The 23,174-nt window shown below is 37.5% G+C and overlaps 1 protein-coding gene across 6 annotated transcripts in view; it reads left to right on the forward strand.

Annotated features, from left to right (window-relative positions):
- Positions 1-23,174, forward strand: part of Ccser1 (coiled-coil serine rich protein 1) — a 1,241,689-nt gene that overhangs the window by 200,321 nt on the left and 1,018,194 nt on the right. For all 6 annotated transcript variants that reach the window (XM_060373765.1, XM_060373766.1, XM_060373767.1 and 3 more), the window contains exon 4: positions 11,749-11,842. In XM_060373765.1, the coding sequence (XP_060229748.1) occupies positions 11,749-11,842 (94 nt within the window). The remainder of the gene's footprint in view (positions 1-11,748; positions 11,843-23,174) is intronic.

The following is a 23,174-nucleotide window of genomic DNA, read 5'->3' on the forward strand; positions in this document are numbered from 1 at the left end:
TTAGAAGATACAATTTTAACTAATGCTTAAAAAACTATTCTCAAAAATCTTAATTCTTTAATGATTGTTTTTTTCATGAGTGCATACATTAGTAGCCAATTAGCAAGAAAGTAATCGAAAGATTTGTTCCAAAGGGGTGCTGTTCTCATTGGATTTAGTGTTACTTAGTTAGCCACAGAGAACTGGTGTCAGATTCAGAATCCAAGAGACACGGCAGTGACACTGAGCTTGCTTTGTCACAACTGAGCTTGCTTTGTCACAACTGAGGGATCCCTATAGATTTCCTTCTAATTTTAAATGGCAACAGAAACAACCCCTGAATTGTGTAAAAGTAAGTTTTATTTGCCTGCTTCAATTGTTCTCTCAGAGGCTTTCCACCTCCTTTTGGTAACCTAGGCCTAGTACTGGAAGCTTCTAGTCTCTGTACAATCTAACCTAGGCCTAGAATACTTGTTCTTTCTGAGCTCATAGGTGGCTGATTCAACTCAGCTGTTCTGTCTTAAACTCCTCTCCCAGCTAATTTATTCAATCTGGCTTCTCTCTCGGCCTCTGAATTGCTCTTCTTGGCCTCAAACTAACTCCAGCAATCTGCTCTAATCTCCTGACTCCCTCTCATTCTCTAGCTCATTCTCTTCACCAGAGTTCTCTCTCTGCAACCTGTCTCTATTACTTTCCCAGTAAAACTGCCTCCTCTCTCTCCGTATTGGCCCTTAAATAGCTTCCCTTTCTTCTCTTTTCTTATGAGAGTTGGGCATATCCTATTGTGCCAAGTCTTTCTCTGATTCATCACCGTTTCTGCCAGTCAGTTAGACATCACTTTCAAACATGGGTGTTTCCTTTTACAAACTAACTTTACCTAAATTGTTTGGGATTAAAGGCATTTACCACCATGCCTAGATCTAAGCTTTTCTTTACCTGAAACTTGCTCAATACCAGGCTGGCCATGAACTCAGATCTGCTTGCCTGTCTCCTGGATTAAAGGCGTGTTTGTATTCCAGCCAGATCACACAGACTGAGAAGGTCTTTGGATGTGATCTCTTGACAGAACAGCCATGTTCTGAATTAACATTCCTCTACATAAAGGAATAAAGAAATTTAATTTTGAGCTTTGCTAATTTTTGTTATAATTGCAGTTTATTTTTCTCTATTTTTCTTACTTAACAATAAAGTTACTTTTTATTTATTGTTACATACAAAATAAAACTGCCATGATCAGAGTTAAATTTTAAAAGTGGGGAAATTCAAATAGAGGTTTAAATTTTATCTAAAATTAATGCTACCTTTTACTAACCTAACCAGTGCTTTTGTACTTTATTCCTTCTGGGCTTTACTCCTTTTTAATTTTTAAAATATTTCTATTTCTTTGTTCCAATTTATTCACTTTGTATCCCTGCTGCAGTCCCCTCCTTTCTTTGTCTTTTCCCAGTCCCATCCACCCTCCCTCTTCTCCCCCATGCCCTTTCTCTAATCCTTTGATAGGAGAGGACCTCCTTCCCTTCTATCTGACCCTAGCCTATCAGGTCTCATCAAGGCTGGTTGCATCATCTGTGGACTGGCAGGGCTGCATGCCCCCTCCAAGGGGAGGTGATCGAAGAGCCAGCTACTGAGTTCATGCCAGAGACAGCCCCCGCTCTCCTTATTAGGGAACCGCCTTTAACACTGAGCTGCCATGAGCTATATCTGTGTAGGGTGTCTAGGTCCTCTCCATGGATGGTCCTTAGTTGGATTATCATTTTCTGCAGTCTCCCCCCCCCACCCCCGGGCCTAGGCATTTTGGTTCTGTTGTTCTCCTTGTGGAATTCCTGTAACCTCCAGGTCTTTCCAGCTCCCTCTTCTTCCATAAGGATTCTGGCGCTCTGCCGAAAGTTTGGCTATGAATCTCAGTTTCTCCATATGCTGGTGGGTAGTCTTTCAGAGGTCTACTGTGGAAGGCTCCTGTTCTGTTCCTTGTCTTCTCCTACTTCTGATGTCTATTTTGTTTGCTCTTCTGAATGAGGATTAAGCATCTGCACTGACAGCCTACAGACTGGGAAAAGATCTTCACCAACCCTACCTCTGACAGTGGCCTAATATCCAGAATACATAAAGAACTGAAGAAGGTAAATACCCACAAATCAAGTAATCCAATTAAAAAATGGGGTACAGAGCTAAACAGAGAATTCTCAACAGAGGAATAGCAAATGGCAGAGACACACTTAAAGAAATGGTCAACATCCTTAGTCATTCGGGAAATGGAAATCATCATAACAACCCTAAGATTTCACCTTACATCCATCAAAACGGCTAAGATAAAAAACTCAAGGGATGATGCATGCTGGAGAGGACGTGGAGAAAGGGGAACCCTCCTCCATTGCTGGTGGGAATGTAACCTTGTACAACCACTTTGGAAATCAATCTGGCACTTTCTCAGACAATTTGGAATAGTAGTACCTCAAGTTCCATCTATATCACTCCTAGGCATATACCCAAAAGATGCTCACCATCCTATAAGGACATTTGCTCAACCATGTTCATAGCAGCTCTATTTGTAATAACCAGAATCTGGAAACAACCTAGATATTCCTCAATGGAGGAATGAATATAGAGATTGTGGTACAGTTACACAATGGAATACTACTCAGCAATTAAAAACAAGGAAATCATGAAATTTGCAGGCAAATGGTGGGAACTAGAAAAGATCATCCTGAGTGAGGTAACCCAGAAGCAGGAAGACACATATGATATATACTCACTTATAAGTGGATATTAGCCATATAAAATAGGATAAACATACTAAAACCTATAGCCCAAAAGAAGTTAAACTCATTTATTTTTCAGTTTATGTCTATGAATATTTTGCCTGCATTTATATCCATGCACCATGTGTGTGCAGTCCCTGCGGAAGCTGGAAGGGGGAATTGGATCCTCTGAAACTTTTTTTGTTACAGACCACTGTGAGTTGATATGTGTGTGTAATAGGAACAAAGTTCCTCATAACCACTGAGACACCTCTCATGGAGATGCTTTTAATCAGCATGAGAGGAGAAATTTGCTATTTATAGACTATAACCTTCGTATACATTTACATGCCATACATTATTTTATTGGATAATGTATGATCTTCATTCACATTACAAAATGTATATACATTTTCCGTATTTGATGAGGGAATTCTTCCACGTTCTGAGAATCAATGCAGAGAAGTTACTATGGATAATTCATGTCTTAAATATGCTAAGGTTGAGACTCTTATGCCAAATATAGCTTCTTAGATATTTTAAATCTGACTTGATAATACTTACATTAATAATTTGATAGTCTCTTGATGGAATTCTTTTTTTTTTTCAAAGAAATACTATTGTGTAGTGATATGTCTTGTTTAGTTCCCTCATGTTTTTTCAGCTCCATAACTTTTTTTTTTTTTATCACAATGCAGAATTACTAAGGCTAATACCGCATGTTAGAAGTCTTTGTGGAATGGATGCATCCAAATGCAGCAATTGCGGCATTTTGCTTCCAGTTTACAGCTTCCTAAATTCAACTTAATTGCTTTAGCCAATAGGATGTAGGTGCTAGAGAACTGATTTACAACAGCTGATGCCTATTTTGTTTGTTTTGAAAGGTATGGGTATTTCTTTGCTAGAAACAATTATCTGCAAGGCATATCAGGAAAGTAATCATTCCTTCTAGACTCTCTGTTATGTCCCTAGAACTCAGAAGGCTAATATTTGATTTACTTCATTAGAAAATGTAACAGTTTCTGATATCAAGACATTTGTGAAGTTATAAGAGTAATTATTAGAAGAATTTTAAATGTCTGCTTAGAGAATTCTTAGTTTTACTTGTGTTTGGATTTATTAGTATCCAACTTACTATTCTTTTGAATTATTTTGTAATTAGCTTTTCAGGCAAATAAACAGGGCTTCTCAATTTCCCCATAAATCTGAATACCAGAGATTGGAATATGCATCAAATCAAAATTTAATGGATTTCAAATAATAATTTGTTTTGTGTAACAGGATTTTTTCAATTTGTAAATCACTAACAATTGTATATCAATTTACTTTAAGTTATTTTTATTTTTAATGAGACTATTACATGCTACATTTAACTAAAAAAAGCTACATATATTTATATCTGTATTGTGATGTTATAATATGTATGGGCTCTGAAGTATATATGGCCAATTTGATTAACATCTGCAATCTCAAGTGTTCCTGTAGTGAAGATATTTTACTCTCAGCAGTTTCAAGTATATATTATGATTAACTAAATAACCAGTACTGGCTTCCCAAACTCATTTCTGCTAAGTGTTATTTAGTACCTGACAAATATCTGCTTATTCCAAGTACCTCTTTAGCCTCTGGTAACCATTCATCTCTTCTCTGTTTCAGTGGGTTTGATGTATTTGATTCTGTGTATGAAAGTGACCTTTTGGTAACCAAGAAACAGAAAAACAGGCATGGTATACACTCACTTGTAAGCAGATATTAGCTGTTTAATATAGGATAGCCATCTACAGACCTAAACAAGGTAATTACGAAGGAGGACCCTAGGGAGAATGCTTAAATCTCATTCCGAATGGCAAACAGGATAGACACCAGGAGCGGTGGAAGAGAGGAAACACGATGTGAGCCTGTTATAGAGGGTCCTCTGAAAGGATTTACCCAATAGGGGATCAAAGCAGATGCTGAAGCTCAAGGCCGAACTTTGGGCAGAGTGCAGGGAGTCTTATGGAAGAAGAGAGGGTGGGAATAGAGGGACATATAGAGGATAGGAGCTCCACAATGAGGCCAACAAAGCTAAAAGACCTGAGCCTAGGGGGTTCTGCAGAGACTGAAACACCAACAGAAGACCATTCATGGGAAGGACCAGGTACCCCTGCTCAGATGTAGATGATTGGCAGCTCAGTGTCCATGTGGATCTCTGAGTGAGGGGAGCAGCGGCTGCCTCTATCATGAACTCAGTTGAATGCTCTTTGATCACTCGCTCCTGGTGATGTGACCTTGCCATGCCGTGAAGGAAGTGTATCCAGGCAGTCCTGATGAGACTTAAGAAGCTATGGGAAGATGGCAGTAGTGGAGAACTCCCTCTCTCAGTGAACTAGGGGAGGGGGTAGGGGGAAAAGAGGGGGTGTGGAACTGGGAGAGTTGAGGGAGGGGACTTCAATCATGATATATAATAAATTGTGAATAAAAAAATTAAAATTAAAATAAAAAAGAGAAAGTGACCTTATGGTATTTAGCATTTAAATCTGGTTTACTTAACCCAATGAAATGTCTTCATTTCTCATCTATATTGACGCAAAGTATTCCCTGCCTATTAACAGTATTTTTATTTTACTTTTTATAACATAAGAATGTCATATATATATATATATATATATATATATCAATGTGTTCTGATCAAATCTTTCCACGAGTCCTTTCCCTCCAACTCCTCCCATATCTCTCCTACCACTTTATCCACTGTTTGCTCTTACCAACACACACACACACACACACACACACACACACATGCACACTGAGCTCACCTACTGCTGACTGTGCCTCCATGGGTTGAGGACCACCTGCTGGACAGGAGCAGGAGTATCTTTCAGAGGCTGCTCTCCTGACATAAAATTTACTTGCCATCTCTTAACAGCCATCAATTGCCAATAGTTTCTCAAGCAGGGGTGGGGTTTCCTGAGACCCACCTGTCCATGCAGGAATTTTAGTTGGCTTGATCTTGTGTAGGTCTTGTGCCTCCAGTCACAGCACTGTGAATTCTTGAAAGCAATGACCTAGGTCATGTCCAGCAAGTTTTGTTTTGTTGTAGCCATTTACTACCTCTGAATCTTAAAATATTTCTGCACTTTTCCTACAATGATCCCTGAACTGAGTGGGGAGGATATATGATTTAAGTCGTCCTATTTAAAGCTGATCCATCTACAATCTCTTGCTCTGTATATGCTCGTCATTTGTTATGTGTCTGTATTAATCCTCATCAACTGTGTAAGGAAGACTCTCTGATGAGGCATGAGAAATGCATTAACCCGGGGATATAAAGATAGCCTAGGGTAAAGTTTAATGCCATGACAGTTTAGCCAATTCGTAGTATTATGTTCTTCCACATGCACTATGACCTACCCAGGCACAGGTTTAGGCTAACGTAATGCTACAGGGAACTGAGTTCTGTCTTGTGGAGCAGGCTTAAATCCAAGTCAGGATGTTTTCCTTGAACCTTCTTTTATAGCTTTTATATTTCTTCTCATCATTTTTCTTGTTCTTGCACTTTGTAGATGCCCAAATTTTAATTCTGTGCTATTGGAGAAACATTTATGTCTGCATTTAGCATTTTTCAGGATTTAATAACCATTCTCTATTAAGAACTGAAAGAAAGAATCTCTTAAATCTGCAGGTGTTAGTTTTTGATGAGATTTTATCTAGTCATTTGTATTTGTTGTATATTCAGAAAAAATATAAACCCTAGATTGTGACCTTTACTTAAGACTTGCATTTTATGATTGAACTCTACTTATTGTATCCATTTATGCCTTTTTAAAGATGTTCAATCTTAGCTTTTAATTTTGTACAATACTGCAGTGCCCTCACATAAAATGATTTTTTATGTTGCAATTCTTAGTGTTATACAGTAATGTTCCTGTTTTTAAGATGTATAGAACTGTGTATCAACACCATTAAATATTCATGGTTTCTCATTATTTCCTTGTTATTTAGCATTTATACCTCATAGGAGAGAGGGACTGTTGCTGCTTAGTCATCACTTAATTGTCAGGGGCATTCTGCTTTTGTTTTTGTTTTAGCAGAAGTCTGAGGCGCACAGTTGTGCACTCTTGCATTTGAGATGCAATCACTTACGTTAATTGACTGCTGCATTTTTTTCCTCTTGAAGAGTGTGTGTGACTATCCATTAGTGCTGAGATGCCCTTTTAGTTCCTACACAGAATGGTTGAGACCCCACTTTCCTGCATGGTTAGAAAAATGTGGAACGTAATAGTTGTAGTGAATGTTAATTAAAAAATCCAGACAATGGGAATTAAAGGTCTCCCACACTGTTTTTATGGGCTAGATTTTAGATGTCCCTAAGACCTTGATCTTATCCCATTACACCATTCAGAAGTAGATTTTAGGAAACCTATGGTAAGCATTTAGTTGATTGGAAGTGTGTCTTTAATGGAGATATTCATATATTCTCTTTTTCCCTCTCTCCCTTCCTCCCTTTCTCCCACCTCTATTCTCCACCCCCCCATCAAGCTGAGTTACATGATTCAAGCAGCTTTAGTGTACTTTATACTTCCCAGCAAGGGGTTCTGCTTCACCGCAGTCGTAAAGTCTATCAAAACAAGCCATCCAGCCTATCAAAAGCAGTTCAGACTCCTCTGAAGTCATAAGGTAAAATAAAACTTTGCTCTTTTTAAGGTGAATATATCAGGAATTTTCCTACAATAATGGAAAATTGACCAATGTATGTGCTTTTTATTTTTGATTATTGATGCTTCCTAATTTTATTATATTGGCTTTTGTTATGAGCTCATGTTTGGCAGACTCAAATTATTCCATGTAGCCATATTGGTTATTGTTTTGTTGATCCTCATATCATCAGAGATAAGCTTGGTGAAGTAATTCTACTTGCATTTCTTAACTACCCTTAAAGATTTCTTGACTTTTAAATTTGTATCTATCTATCTATCTATCTATCTATCTATCTATCTATCTATCTATTATTAGGAAGAACATATTTTCTGTCAACAAGGGATTGTTATAGGAAAATTCTGTGTTTTTTGTCTCTCCTTTCTTTTCTTCCTCTCTTCTTTTTTTTTCACTCCAACTATACTAAAAATCAAAGAAACAAGTTTTATATTGATGGATACAGGGAGACAAGTTTTATAGTGACAGAATTTTGCAGAGAGATGGTTGTGAATAAAAGTAATGTATTGCTATGGATGTCTTTTCTGGAGATATCTAGAAAATGTATACTCTTTTAGTTTATGTGATCACCTTTATGTCTTGAAACATACCATTTTTAAATCTTCCCTTTTTTTTTATTCTGTGGTTTCTCCAGCTTTCAAGAGCTTCATCACACTAACACTAAATCAGTCAGAGTGAGGGAATTTAAAACAATTTATATAGATCTGTGAGAAATGAAACATGGGCCTGATTGTCAAGAGAGGACCACAATTGAGAAAGGCATTAAAGCCATGTAGTGAGTTTCCCAATTTTTATTTGACCACTTATTAGTTAAACACTTCTATATGAAATGTTGGAATACCTGAGAAAGTTTCCGTATTGAAAAAAAAAAAGTGTATTGAAAAAGTTATTTTTTTTTTCCCAGCAATGGCTCAATGTCTCAACAAATTCAAAAGGGACTTAATGGGCCCAACTTTAAAAGCATCATCTGTGTCTCTGGACCTTGAAAACTGCAGAGAGCAGCAACCAGAAAACCTATTTCTGTGAGGCTGGGACCCAAGTACTCCTATAGCCTATACAGGACTCCTCTTGCCTGTATAGGACTCCTATATAAAAACCACAGGGTCCCTGCACAGATGGCATTTTGCCTCTTGCACTGTTGATGACCAGGCCAAAAAAAAAATTATTTTCATTTCTGAGCAAGTGTTCTGGTCACCGAGGTGGTAGAGAGACTGATCTTGCACCATTTATCAAGAACACAAGAACACTGTATTGGCTCATGCCAGAACCTGAGCACAGTGTCCATGTAGAGCAGTTCCTACTAGAAGGGAAGGGTGCTGCACACACCGTGTCCCAGAAGCTCAAAACACATGAAGTATTCTTTCTTCAATTATTTTAAAAGGTGGTTGGTCGTGAACTGGAAATTAGTTTTTTTCACTCTTCAAAATATTGCTGGCTATTTGTTTGACTCAGTACCTATAGAAAAATACATCAGATATATAATTGGTAATGATTTTTCACATTATTTAGGCTCCCGCCTTGCTTAGATGGTGGTGCACAGATATGGATCTATTTCATTGTTCCACACCAGCTTGATCTGCACCATGTGGTGAAGATGCTGTCCTTTCTCCAGTGTGTACTTTTGGCTTCTATGTAAAAAAATGGGTATCCATAAGCATGTCTTCAATTTGATTGTACTGATCAGTGTGTCTGCTTTTATACTAATGCCATGCTGTTTTATGTAATATAATGTGAAATTTGGGATGGTAATACCTTTTATTATTTAAGATTTTATTATTATTATTTAAGTTCCTTTTTTTTCAGTGGACACATAATGTTAAATTTATTTTTCTTTCAGAATTATGGGAACATTCTTAAAAAACAAATTATTCACTCGTATATTAAATCTCACATGCAGTCATCCCTCCCTTCCTCAGGACCTCACCTCTTCCCTCTCCCATCCACATTCTCCCTCCCCATCCACTCCTCCTCCACTTCTCTTTAGAAAATGGTAAAGATATCAACCAAACAATTGATATAAGATTAGGTGCCTTCCCTCATATTGTGGCTGGACTAAAGCAACCCAGAGTTCTAAAAGTAGGCAAATGTGCCAGAATCAACCCCCTCCTTCTGTTAGGAGTCCCACAGAAACACCAAGCTACACAACGTTAACATCCATTCAGAGAGCCTCGGTTAGACCATTGCAGGCTCCTGATTGTTGCTTTAGGTTTATTGATTCTGTGAGTTTTCTTTTTTTTTTTTCTTTTTTTATTGTTTTAGATTTTTTTTTCAATACAGTTTATTCAGGAACCTTGAACAATCCTCGGACCCTGGGGAAAGCCAGCCCACAGCTTAAATAGCCTCTGAGTAGCCAACCCAGGCGTGCCACGTGGGCAATGCAGATAGGTCCACATACATGGAAGCAAGCCAGATCCTCAGCCTTAGCCAAATGTGGAATTGTTCGTGACAGAGAGCACTCACCATCGGGAAGGTGGAAGGCGGAAACCAGCTCCATCTTTAAGGCATAGCATTCCGCAGCTCTCTACAGTTCCCCCTTTTTGTTTTAGACACATCAGGCAAGAGTAGAGGTCTGATCTCTGATATTAGAAATAAATTGGGACTTTGTACCAATGTTCATTTAGGTGTCATCCACCCAAAGAGCATCAGACCCGTCCAATACCTTTTTCTCAGAGGCGGGACCTGGGGCATCAACCCGCATGCAATCAGACATGCTCTTCTCTGGGTCGAAAGCGGCTGACCCTGAGTGCAGTGCTTAGCCTCGTATCCTGAGCGTAACATTTTAACTTTTTATGGTATCCAACCATGCTTGGGGAGAATGTCCTGCTTCAATGGCTGTAAAGGCCTGAATGATCATGGCTGCATCACACTGTTGTGAGACTCTAATCTTGCATATATACCACAGGGAAGATTTAAAAATGGTATGTTTCAAGACATAAAGGTGATCACATAAACTAAAAGAGTATACATTTTCTAGATATCTCCAGAAAAGACATCCATAGCAATACATTACTTTTATTCACAACCATCTTTCTGCAAAATTCTGTCACTATAAAACTTGTCTCCCTGTATCCAGCAATATAAAACTTGTTTCTTTGATTTTTAGTATAGTTGGAGTGAAAAAAAAGAAGAGAGGAAGAAAAGAAAGGAGAGACAAAAAACACAGAATTTTCCTATAACAATCCCTTGTTGACAGAAAATATGTTCTTCCTAATAATAAATAGATAGATAGATAGATAGATAGATAGATAGATAGATAGATAGATAGATACAAATTTAAAAGTCAAGAAATCTTTAAGGGTAGTTAAGAAATGCAAGTAGAATTACTTCACCAAGCTTATCTCTGATGATATGAGATCAACAAAACAATAACCAATCTACCCCTACTGAGAAGCATTCATGGTGATGAAACATACTCTTCAAGTTACTGGACGAGAAAAGTAATCATGAATTTTACCCAACTATAAACACGGCAACCTACAACAGTGACTGGCCTGCAAGATATACTGCTGTGATTAGTGACACAAATGTTATAGGACAATGAAGCACTTTTAAAAATTGTATATTAGGTCCATTCCATGAAGTGGGACATATGTATGACACTGATAATGTGGCCCAAACTAGAAATATTAGAAAAGTGAAACTAAGCCTTCATTTATAGGCATATGTGTATTTGAAAAATATTACATTCTTTTTATATATGTAAAAATCTATTATTTTCACAAGATTCCCTGTACTCTCCCCAAAGTTTGGTTATGAGTCTCAGCATCTCCTTTGATACCTTGCTGGGTAAAGTCTTTCAACTATCCTTTGTTCCCTGTTTGTTCCTTCTTCCAAAGTCCATCCCCTTTGCCTTTCTGCATGAGGATTGATCATCTTAGTCAAGGTCCTCCTTCTTGCTTAGCTTCTTTAGGTCTTCATACAGACTTTAGTATGTTTATCCTATATTATATGTCTAATATACACTTATAAGTGAGTATATGACATGCATGTCTTTTTGCTTCTGGGATAACTCATAAATCTATCATTTTATGGCAACAAAAGTTTATTTGTGTGAAAACAATTTTATTCTCATGCCTTAGAATCATTATTTATTTTTTATATCTTTCATATTTGAAAATTATATTTTATCAGTTTTAAATAGCAAGAATAATTAAGGGAAGCAAGTAATAGGAAAAGTTTAAAAGTTTAGAAAACAAAGGGTTTTATTAGACCAATAGAACCAGAAGTAACAAGAGTCAGTTTCTGATCTAGTCAGGGTTGGCTTCTTGGCTCGTACATGTGGCTGACTCCGCAGCTCCTCTGTGTTTTCTCTCATTGGTCACTTTTACTTTTCTTTTAGGATGTTCTAAATCATTTGGGATCCTGTGAACTGGATGAAGATGATCTAATGCTTGATTTAGAAATTTTAGAGGAACAGAATCTTCAACCCCCAGGTAAGCACTGGATAAATGCCTACAGCAATATGACCCCAACAAATGCCCACAGCTTGTGACCCCAATTCCAGTCAATTAGCTCTAAGTGCAGCTGTCCCAGTAAGCGAGCCACTCTTCAGAGCATGGCTAGGCTTCTCCTTTCGTCATCTGTGTGTAATGAACAAGCTTAGTCTTCTGAATCCTTCAATATAAATGTATGTATATAAATGTAAATCCAGCTAACAACTATCAAATAACACAACTGTAAGATAAAACAACACACAAAATCTTTCCAAAGGGAGAAATGCTCCAATTAAAAAGGTAGCAATTTAAATTATTAATACTTTATGTTTGAAGGGGAACAATATAATGGTGACCATATCGTTCTCATGGTTCACTTTCTGACAAATGAAAGCATTGTTGATCTAGATTTGTTAGTCTAAATTTTAGTCACAACATCCCTAACAACATAGACAAATGCTGATACTGCAAGGCTGACCTAAAAGCTGATAGTGATGAATAGCAGCCATAGACACACCTTCAAATGTACATTTGTAGTTATAATAAGTGATAAGTAAATTCATATCACATAAACTATGAGGACACACCATATTTGTATTAGTTTGAATTTATATTAAATATTATGTCTCTAAATTAAAAATATACTTCATTTAATGTACTGTCTATAGCCTAATTGTATTCAGACTTATTCTCTCTGTATTAATTCTCAGCCATATTTTGAGACATTGGTGCATGCTAAATGCTCATTCCCCTTTAATATATTGTAAATTTAAAAAGCAGACCATAATGATGTTTATATTTTCCTTTACCCTCTTCTAGTTTGTCATTGTTTATCAATTTGGGATTAAAATTTCTCAGAACATTTTACCTGCAGTTGGTTTGCCAGATATCCATTTGAAAATGTACATTTTATTACATTTTATGAAGATAACTTCTGAAGTTTGTCCTTCATGTGTATGTATCCTAGCATTTATACCTTAGGTATCACTGTATAAAGTTTTCCTTTATTCTCAAAGGAGAATAGTTAATATCTAGCAAACATGTATGTTGTTATAAGTAGATACATATTATAGCATAACATGTTTATCATATAGCATACCATTTACTATCTAACCTCTACTATCCAAATTTGTGAAATAGCCAAACTATAAGAGGTCTTTTCTGAGACTGAAACTCTAACCAAGGACCATTCATGTAGATAACCTAGAACCCTGCATAGATGAAGCCCATGACAGTTCAGTGTCGAAGTGGGTTCCTTAGCAAGGGGAACAGGGGCTGTCTGTGGCATGAACTCAGTGGCAGGCTCTTTGATCAACTCTCCCTGGCCAGGGGCAGTCTTACCATGCCACAGAAGAAGATGATGTAGCCAGCCTTGATGAGACTGATACGGTAGGGTCAGATAGTAGGGAGGGAGGTCCTCTCCTATCAGGGGACTAGGAAAAGGGCATAGGGAGAGAAGAGGGATGGTGGGTGGGCCGGGGAGGAGATGAGGAAGGGGGCTGCAGTGGGTATACAAAGTGAATAAGTTGTAATAAATAAATAAAATTTAAAGACCATTTAAATTCCTTTAAAATGTCTCTGAATAAGACAGTCCTTGAATATTCAGGAGCACAAGAATAATCAAAGCAGTGAAGAAAGCATTTATATTTACTAATGTATGAATACAGGGTAAGTTATTAACAATGAGTGATACAGGGAAGGGTTACATGGGATACCTAAGCCCTCGGTCGATCTCTAGCGTCAGTATACATATAAAGTGGACAGTCTGTCCCTCTCGATGTGATGCTGAGAGAAGTACAGTGCAGCCCTGAAGGGTTCATTTCCTCTCTCCTCCCTTACATCTTATCCCACACATACCCATGCATGTGAGATAATGAGAAGAATTTCTGTTTGTAGGTTTTAAAATCTGTGTGGTAAAGTGGATATAATAATTTTAAATATATTTGATTTTTTTTAAAGAGAGATTACATAAATAAGCTTTACTGATTTGGAACTTCTTGAAATTTTATAACAAGTTTCAGTAAGAGGGAAAAAAGTGGTAAATGACAAGATAAGCATGGAGAATACTATAGTATACATGGTCAGCATTCTTCTGTGGGTGGTCAGCATGATTGAAAGCACAAAGAAGATTACTGCAGACTAAAACAGCTAAATGTGTTTTGGTGGTAGTGGCATAGTCAAGAGGCAGATGCAAGCAGATCTCTCTAAGTTTGGGACCAGCCTGGTCTACAGAGCTAGTGCTAGCATAGACAAGACGATACAAAGAAGCCTTGTTTTGAAAAATAAAACAACAAAAAAATAATAAAATGAAATTAAAATAAAATAAAACAAATAAATGCATTGTGTCACTCTTGTAGGAGAATTTACTTAAAACTATATAAACTCATTGTAGTTAGAATTTTGAATATTTTTACTGCGATGAAATGATGGATTTTACAGGGATATATAGGTTTAACTCAGTTTATATGTACAATGTTTATGTTGTGATGTAACCCGTTAAATAAATGTTAATGTGTATATTGTATATTACCTAGAACCCCTGCTCAGATGTAGCCCATGGTAACTCAGTATCCAAATGGGTTTCCCTAGTAAGGGGAGCAGGAACTATTTCTGACATGAACTCAATGGCAGGCTTTTTGACCTCCCCCCAACCCCACCCAAGGGAGGAGCAGCCCTGCTAGGCCACAGAGGAGGACTTTGCAGCCAGTCCTGAAAATACCTGATAAACCAGGGTCAGATGGAAGGGGAGGAGGTCCTCCCCTAGCAGTGGACTTGGAAAGGGACAGGGAGGAGATGAGGGAGGGAGGGTGGGATGGGGAGGGAATGAGGGAGGGGGCTACGGCTGGGATACAAAGTAAATAACCTGTGATTAATATTAAAAATATAAAAATTAATTTAAAAAAGGAATTGAGAGGTCTCCCGAATTAAGGAGAGAATATGAATCGACTGGGTCTTACACAATTACAGTTCACTTTGTTGAATTTTATAGTGGCATTCTCGTTTAGCTTGTATTTTATAGAATATACTGTAGAGGTGTCCGAGATATAATGGTTGATATAATGGTCGTATCTGTGATTTGTTTGATCCATAAGTATGGAGAAGGGTTTGGATTATATTGACACATTATTTAAAATTATCAACCCCAAGAAATGGTTGTCTGGAGTGAAAGAGTTGTAGATTTATAGAGATTTGGGATTAGAAATTCACAAATCATATTCTCATCTCTATTTTGTATTTACTGGAATAATTTTGAAATAATTGAATGTAGAGATGACATGACAAGACCAGTTGTTTGACAGCCAGCCATGGTGTAGAACAAATAATGACTTAAAATCAAAACAAAGATGTAGTTTCATATGTGTGCTCTGGGAAAACCACTTTAAAATTACTTTCCCCTACGAAGTATTAGGACTGTTATTCAGTTTATTTAGGGAGGAAATGTGAAGTGTTATGCTTTTGACTCACTGCACAGAAAGCATAACGGAGAACTGACTGCTGTGCAGGTCACTTGCCGACTCATCCTCTAAAACAAATTGTTGCTCAGATGTGATCCTTGGGCATCTATAAAGTGCCTCTTCTCTAAGTGATGTTATAAAAAAGCTAGCATATACGACAATTCATATCCAGGAACTTAGGTTTAGATCTGTAATTCATCATTTTAGCTACTGTTTCCTGTGTGTCTATGCCAATTACTCATCAGTCTTCGCTGAGGCAGAACCTCAGGGAAACAGTAGCCTGGTCAAGTCAGTGGAGCAGCAACACTGGTTAAACGAATGGGGAAGAATGATAGAGCACACTTGGATATCACACCCAGAAGCTATTCCTGAAAAGGGCACTGATCCTGATTCATTTTGTCTCCTGTTTTACTACTGAAGGGTGTTTATAATCATGGACATTCAATAGCTAGAAATCTGGGGGTGGAAGTCCATTGATGCTTACAGGTTTTTGGGTAGGAAGGACAGGAAACTGCTCATCGGTTATAAGATGAACTGATTCAGGGAATCTCGGGTCAAAATGTTGGATAATAGAAACATTAAAGACTATGATTGAGATAAATGCAGAATCACATATATGCACACCAAATATCACATTGAACACCTTTAGTATAACAGACTCTTCATAGGATGTCATATTACACTAAAATTACATATTTTAAAATGAAAATGAGAATAAGTTAAAGAATACGTTTGAAAAAATCATTAAGTAAAAACTGGAATATTTGATCTTAGCCATTCTGATGTATGTGAGGTGCAATCTCAGGGTCGTTTTGATTTGCCTTTCCCTAGTGACTAAGGACTTTGAGCATTTATTTGTTTCTCTACCATTCATGATTCCTCTATTGAGAATTCTCTGTTTAGCTCTGTACTCCATTTTGAATTGGATTAGTTGGTTTGTGGGTGTTTAATTTCTTGAGATCTTTATATTTTCTGGATATTAGCCCTCTGTCAGATGTAGGGTTGGTGAAGATCTTTTCCTGTTCTGTGGGAATGTAACCTTGTATAACCACTTTGGAAATCAATCTGATGCTTTCTCACAAAATTAGGAATAGTGCTACCTCAAGACCCAGCTATACCACTCCTGAGCATATATCTGAAAAATGCTCAACCGTACAACAGGGACATTTGTTGAACTATGTTGTAAACTTATTTTTAATTAAAATTTTATTTTTTATATTAATTAGTTTATTCACTTTGTATCCTAGCTGTAGCCCCTCCCTTCTCCCCTTCAAATTCCACCCACCCTCCCTCATTTCCTCCTATGCCCCTCTCCAAGTACATGGATAGGGGAGGTCCTCTTCCCCTTCCATCTGACCTAGCTTATCTGGTCTCATCCAAATTGGCTGCACTGTCCTCCTCTGTGGTTTGGCAAGGCTGCTTCCCCATCCAGGAGCTAGCCACTGAGTTCATGTCAGAGACAGCCCATGGGCTACATCTGAGCAGGGGTTCTAGGTTATATCCATGAATGGTCCTTGTTTGGAGTATCAGTCTCAGAAAAGACCCCTGTGCCCAGATATTTTGGTTCTGTTGCTATGCTTGTGGAGCTCCTGTTCTCTCCAGTTCTTACTATCTTCCCCTTCTTTCCTAGGAGTCCCTTCACGCTGCCCAAAGTTTGTTTATGAGTCTCATTATCTACTTTTATACAATGTTGGGTAGAGTCTTTCAGAGACCCTCCTTTTAAAACTGTATATCTGAGTTTATTTCTTGATCAGTTTGTAGTTTTCTCACTTTCCTTTTATTGTTATATTTTACTTTATATTCAGAAAAACACATGTCAATAATGAAATAAATAAATATTTATTTAAAAAACTGGAATATTGATCAGGACAAGAACATGATTTCATTGCTGATGAACTGTGCTGTATAGAAAATGCCAATGAAAATAACACAAGATCCCATTGGTCTAAAGATTGAACAATGGAAATTTGACTGAAAACAAAACACATCATTTTCTGGGAAGAAAAGGGGATGGTACAAAGAGACTGAAAAGAACCAAAGAAGAAGCATTCTTTATCTTGCTTTCTGTATTGATTTCATGTCACAGACCCTAGAACCACACACTTTAAAAATATATTGTCTATTATAAAGCAGTATGACTTAATGAGTTGTTTTAAACTATAGGTAAGTTGTGGGAAGGAAACTGAAGTTTATTAGAACCTCATCAAATTAAGTGTAAAAACTTTTAAAAGAAAATTGCATCTTTACAACTCATCCCAAATAAACTGAAAGTTATCAAAAAAAATAGGGATTTTATAAGCTTACTTTAAAATACATATGCACATTGTGAGTATGCATGCGCTTACAAACACATACAACTTCAGTTAAAAATCTATATATAGTTCTATTTATTTATATATATTTATAGAAATATATTAAAGTATATATTAATATAAGTATATATTAATATATATTAATAAATATATATTAAAGGTTGTTCTACAAAGGTTGATAATAGCTTCCATAGAAGTTATAGGTTATTGAACAGTTATTTCAGCACTAAGAGAAACTACCCTACTAGTTGTTGGCCAGCAAAAGGTAAATAGGTCCAAGAGATTTTTCAAAGCAATATAGGCCATTGCTCTTGCCCTTGGTTTCCCTCTAGAATCTAAAGATAAGACCCTATTGCTGAGGCAGACACCCACTTTGAACACAAAACTTGGAAATCTAGAGCTGGTACAGACCTGCTGGTCTCTCTCCTAACCACTGCTTCTCATATTACCAGTAGGTGCGATATAAACTGCCAAGGGAGAAAGGTATTAAGAGTATTCCTCAGCTGTTAAAATCACTACAATGGCCAGCCCAGCAGTATATCTTCAATGGTGCAACAGTGACAGCTAAGTCTTTGGGAGTATCCAACTTCTGGGTATTTGGATTTAAGCACCCTTTGATAGGAGGGACTTCACATCTGTTACTATAAACCGAGCCACGCTTTATGGCAGGAGAAGAGGAGAAACTATTACTACCATTTAACTAAATCAAAATAACACCTGACATCATTCTAAATGCAGACCCTCATACTCAAAGAATAATTAGCTGTTATGTGTCAGCTCTTACCTGGCATCAAAGATATGTCTTTTTGTGACAGATGGAAGCTTATTACAGAGATCTACAATTGCTGCAAATGAAGAGAATAAATGACCCTGAGTTGCTTGGCCCCAACTGGTGCATGTCAACACAAACATAACTAAGGCTCAAGGAAAATCATGGAAAAGGAGGCAGAAAGATTCTAAGTTCCAGAGAACAAGGTTGCTTGATGTAACATATCGTCTCCCAGATGGGACGGGAAAGCAGAAATCATGAAATCTTAGCAATCCAGTTGTCTAAACAAAACCATGGAATGATCACACCAGCTGACATGCCAATACAAATAGGAAACATTTCACAAGGCCCCATCTCTAGATGAAGAGCTACAGCCAATGAATGGCTGCTGTAAGAGGAACAGTTAGCTTTTTCCAGAGATGAGCCCTGGATGGCAGATAGGTTATCCACTCCCAAACAGTCAGCTCTGAACATGTGTACATGTGAGAAACACTAAATGGACTTAGAGTAAATTATGTCTGTTATCTGTCTGTCTACCTACCATCCTACCTATCATCTAGCTAATTATCTATCAATCAGTCTATCTATATTACAATATAATTATGAAGAGGTCACGAATCTGAGAGAGAATAGAGAAGAAGAACAATTTGGAAGGAGAAGAAGGCTTAAATGATTTAGACACAGCGTATGTACTCATGTATGAAATTCGTGCGCGCGCGCGCGCGCGCGCGCGCGCGTGTGTGTGTGTGTGTGTGTGTGTGTGTGTGTGTGTGTGTGTGTGTGTGTAAACTATTGGCACCTGGAAGGCAGACAAGCCCTAAGTGGGCCAGAACTTTTTTTTTGCTTTGTTTTGTCTTTTTGTTTTTTGAGACAAGTTTTCTCAGTGTAGCCTTGGTTATCCTAGACTTGCTTTGTAGACCAGGCTGACCCTGAACAGAGATTTGTCTACCTTTGCCTCCATGAGTGCTGGGATTAAAGACATGCACCACCACTACCCCAGGCTTGGATCAGGATTTCAATTCTCCCACAGTGAAACTTATTTTTCATTTGGGACACCTTGTGATTTCATTCATCTCGAAATATCAGCCTGACTAAGTGAATGACTGAGGCTTGTTTGGATCAAAGTGTCTTGCTTTCCCTGTTATATAGGCTAGAGCAGGAACCCAGTATAGTTTTATGTTGCTTGTTGGGATTTAGACAATCTTAATATTTTGCAAATTCTTTGTCTTATCATTTCTTGTTTTTCAGAGCTCTTGAGTTTTGAATAATTCATCACTATTATAGGTTACTTCAGAATATGCTTTCTAATTTAAATATTATCTTCTTAATTTTATAACATATTAAATGATGAGTTGATAGTATTAAATATTAACAAATTAGGACATGCTGCTTAAAAGCATAGCACATTTCTTTATGTTAAACCAGTCCAATTAAATTCCTGAAAACTTTCCCCCTAAATATTAGTCAAAGGCCCAAAATACTGTACAACCTACTTCAGGTAGCAATGTGTCTGAGAAGGAACACATTTCTGTTTTAAATACTTTAAGTAATAAAACTTAAGCTCATTTATGTTAAAAAACAGACAAACGTGACTTGTTGCCTTGCATTATATTTTTTTTACTACTTAAGATACTTAATTGAAAATAAATTTAAGTCATTAAATGTTCTCTGAAAAATAAGAATGTAATAGGTAGATGTGAAGTAAAAACAAACTTTATTACTTTGGTTATTTATCTTGGGTATGCTACTAAATTACTGAGGGCATTGCTCTTGATATATGTCCACAAACAAATGGAGTTAATTGCCCAGCAATATCAATTAGATATTGATTAGGTATTTTCTAAATATTTTGAATTTGATGAGAATCATTATAAGAATTCTTCCGTGAGCTAGAAATTCTTCCTGTGACTATTAATTAAGGTAATTTTGCTGTTAATTTTTAATGGTTAAAAGATCAACAGAGTTGAGATGAACTCCTACTGGTTTTGCTAATATGAATGGCAATGTATAAAGAACAGAAACATTAACACCAGAATATTGTAAAAAACAACCGTAAGTTCATACAGACTGATGTATCTGGATCAAAAGAAGTGGACAGGATATGTTTAAATTCTGGAAAACTCAGAAACTTATGACACTTAATTTGGAACTTAATAAATATATGTCTGAAGTTATGCCACTTGGACTGACAGAGCTCCCCACAAGAGCCATACACTATTAAAAAAAAAAAAAAAAATCAAAACTGTACCAGGCGTAATGAGCCTCTGCTTGAGTTGTTCCTTACAGTAGTCCAAGTTACCCCAAACAGCGTGAGCTATTGTTGTTGCCCTGGGCTGACTCTCAGAGATTGAGGAGTCAGTCCTCATTGTGACTCCACATTTAGAGCACAAGACTCAGATTATCCCAGCTGTATCTAACCCTATAACCTCTTTCCTGTGGTCAGGTTTCCATGGTAACATAAAGTCCTTTGCAGGCTGACAGGAAAGAGAAGCTATCAATAATCTTATCCAACAACAAGGCCTATGAATCACAGCAATGAGCAGATTGGCACAATATCTATGAAGGTGCAATAGTGACACTTATATTTGGTGGTAACCAACAATTGTGTAATTCATCTTAAGACCTACTCAACAGAAGCAAAGTCATGTCTCAGGCATGGAGGTACATGCCTTTAATCCTGCACTAAGGAGGGAGAATCAGATGAATCTCTGTGAATTAAAGTCTATCCTGGTCTACATGAAGTTCTAGGCTGGGCGATGACATACAGTGAGATTTTTATCTCTAATATACACATTCATGCATGTGTATATATGTGCGTATATACGTACACATATGCCTGTGTGTATTTGTGTCTATGCACAAACTGGAGGACCAGAGTAAAATTATTAAACATGCCGTACTAACCGCAGCTCAGCCACCAATCAGGCTGTATGAATTGGAGCACTCAATCTAAGCTCTTCCACTTCCCCTTTTGTCATGTGCTGTTTGGGGCACAGTAATGTCAGGTTGAGTAGAGCACTCAATCCCATGTCTGGTGCATACTAGGCATAAGAAGTAGCTCACATAATTTAGAGAATAACCATAATAAAATGTAGTGCATGCCTGCTGTGGTGGCACACGCCTTTAATTTCAGCACTCAGGGAGGTAGAGGTAGGCAGATCTCTGTGAGTACAAGACTAGCCTGGGCTACAAAACAAGATCAGGACAGCCAAGGCTACACAGAGGAACCCTGTCTCATAAAACCCAAAACGAGACCAAAAAAAAAAAAAAAAAAAAAAAACAGTGTACTTTAGCATCAAGAAGAGACTCGTCTTGATAGTTTTAGTGTCGTTTCTAGTCTTGGTTCATACTTCACACATTCTCTTACTTATAACACAAACATTTAGTGAAAGTCTGAAAGACATGTGCAACAAATCAAATCAGTAATTAATGTTATATTTTTAAATGTCTAAATAGTATACACAACCTAGTTTGCTTTCTAAAATTTTTTTCCTGTTCTTTCTTAAAAATATCTATTTATTTATTTCAATTAATTCATTTTTTATCCGGGATGTAGCCCCCTGCATCTCCTCCCAGTCACAGCCACCCTCCGTCTTCTCCCCCTATTCCATTTCCCTAGTCCACTGATAGGGGAGGTCCTTTTATATAAAACATGTATTATAAGTTAAAAGTTAAACTATTAGGAATTAAAATCACTTCGTTTTTTTCTTTCTTTTCTTTAATATTTTTTAAAAATAATTTTATACATTCACTTGTATCCCAACTGTAGCCCTCTCCCTCTTTCCCTCCCAATCCTCCCATCCCTCCCTTATCTCCTCACTGCCCCCTTCCAAGTCCACTTAGAGGGGGTGTCCTCCTCTCCTTCCATCTGGTCCTAGCTTGCAGGTATCTGGAGGATAGTTGCAAAGTCCTTATCTGTGGCCTAGCAAGACTGCTCCTCCCTCAGGGGGGAGGGGAAGCTCATGAGTTCATGTCAGAAATAATTCCTATTCCCCTTAGTAGGGAACCCACTTGGATACTGAGCTACCATGGGCTATGTCTGAGCAGGGGTTGTAGGTTATGTCCATGCATGGTCCGTGGTTGGATAAAGAGTCTCATAGAAGACCTCTGTGCTCAGATATATTTGGACCTTGTGGGGCTCCCTGTCCTCTCTAGGATATACTAATTCCTCCTTCCTTCATATGATTCCTTACACTCTGCCAAAGATTTGGTTATGGGTCTCAGCATCGGCTGTGATACCCTGCTACATAGAGTCTTTCAGGTGCCTTCTATGGTAGGCTACTGTCCTGTTACTTGTTTTTTCCTATTTCCAATGTCATCCCCTTTGTCTTTCTAGATGAGGATTGATCATCTTAACCCTGGACCTCTTTCTTGTTTATCTTCTTTAGGTGTACATATTTTAGTATGTTTATCCTACTTATAGGTCTATGTAAGTGATGATATACCATGTGTGTCTTTCTGCTTTAGGGATACCTCACTCAGAATGATTTTTTCTAGATCCCACCATTTGCCTGCAAATTTCATGATTTCCTTGTTTTTAATTACTGAGTAGTATTCCATTGTGTAAAAGTAGCACAATTTCTGTATCCATTCCTCTGTTGATAGACATCTGGGTTGTTTCCAGGTTCTGGCTATTAGGTATAAAGCTGCTACAAACATGGTTGAGCAAATGTCCTTGTTGTGTACTTGAGCATCTTTTGTATATATGCCTAGAAATGCTATAGCTGGATCTTGAGGTAGCACTATTCCTAATTGACTGAGAAAGTGCCAGATTGATTTCCAAAGTGGTTGTACCA

The sequence above is a fragment of the Meriones unguiculatus genome, chromosome 21, assembly GCF_030254825.1.
Source record: "Meriones unguiculatus strain TT.TT164.6M chromosome 21, Bangor_MerUng_6.1, whole genome shotgun sequence".
In the NCBI taxonomy this organism is placed as follows: domain Eukaryota; kingdom Metazoa; phylum Chordata; class Mammalia; order Rodentia; family Muridae; genus Meriones; species Meriones unguiculatus.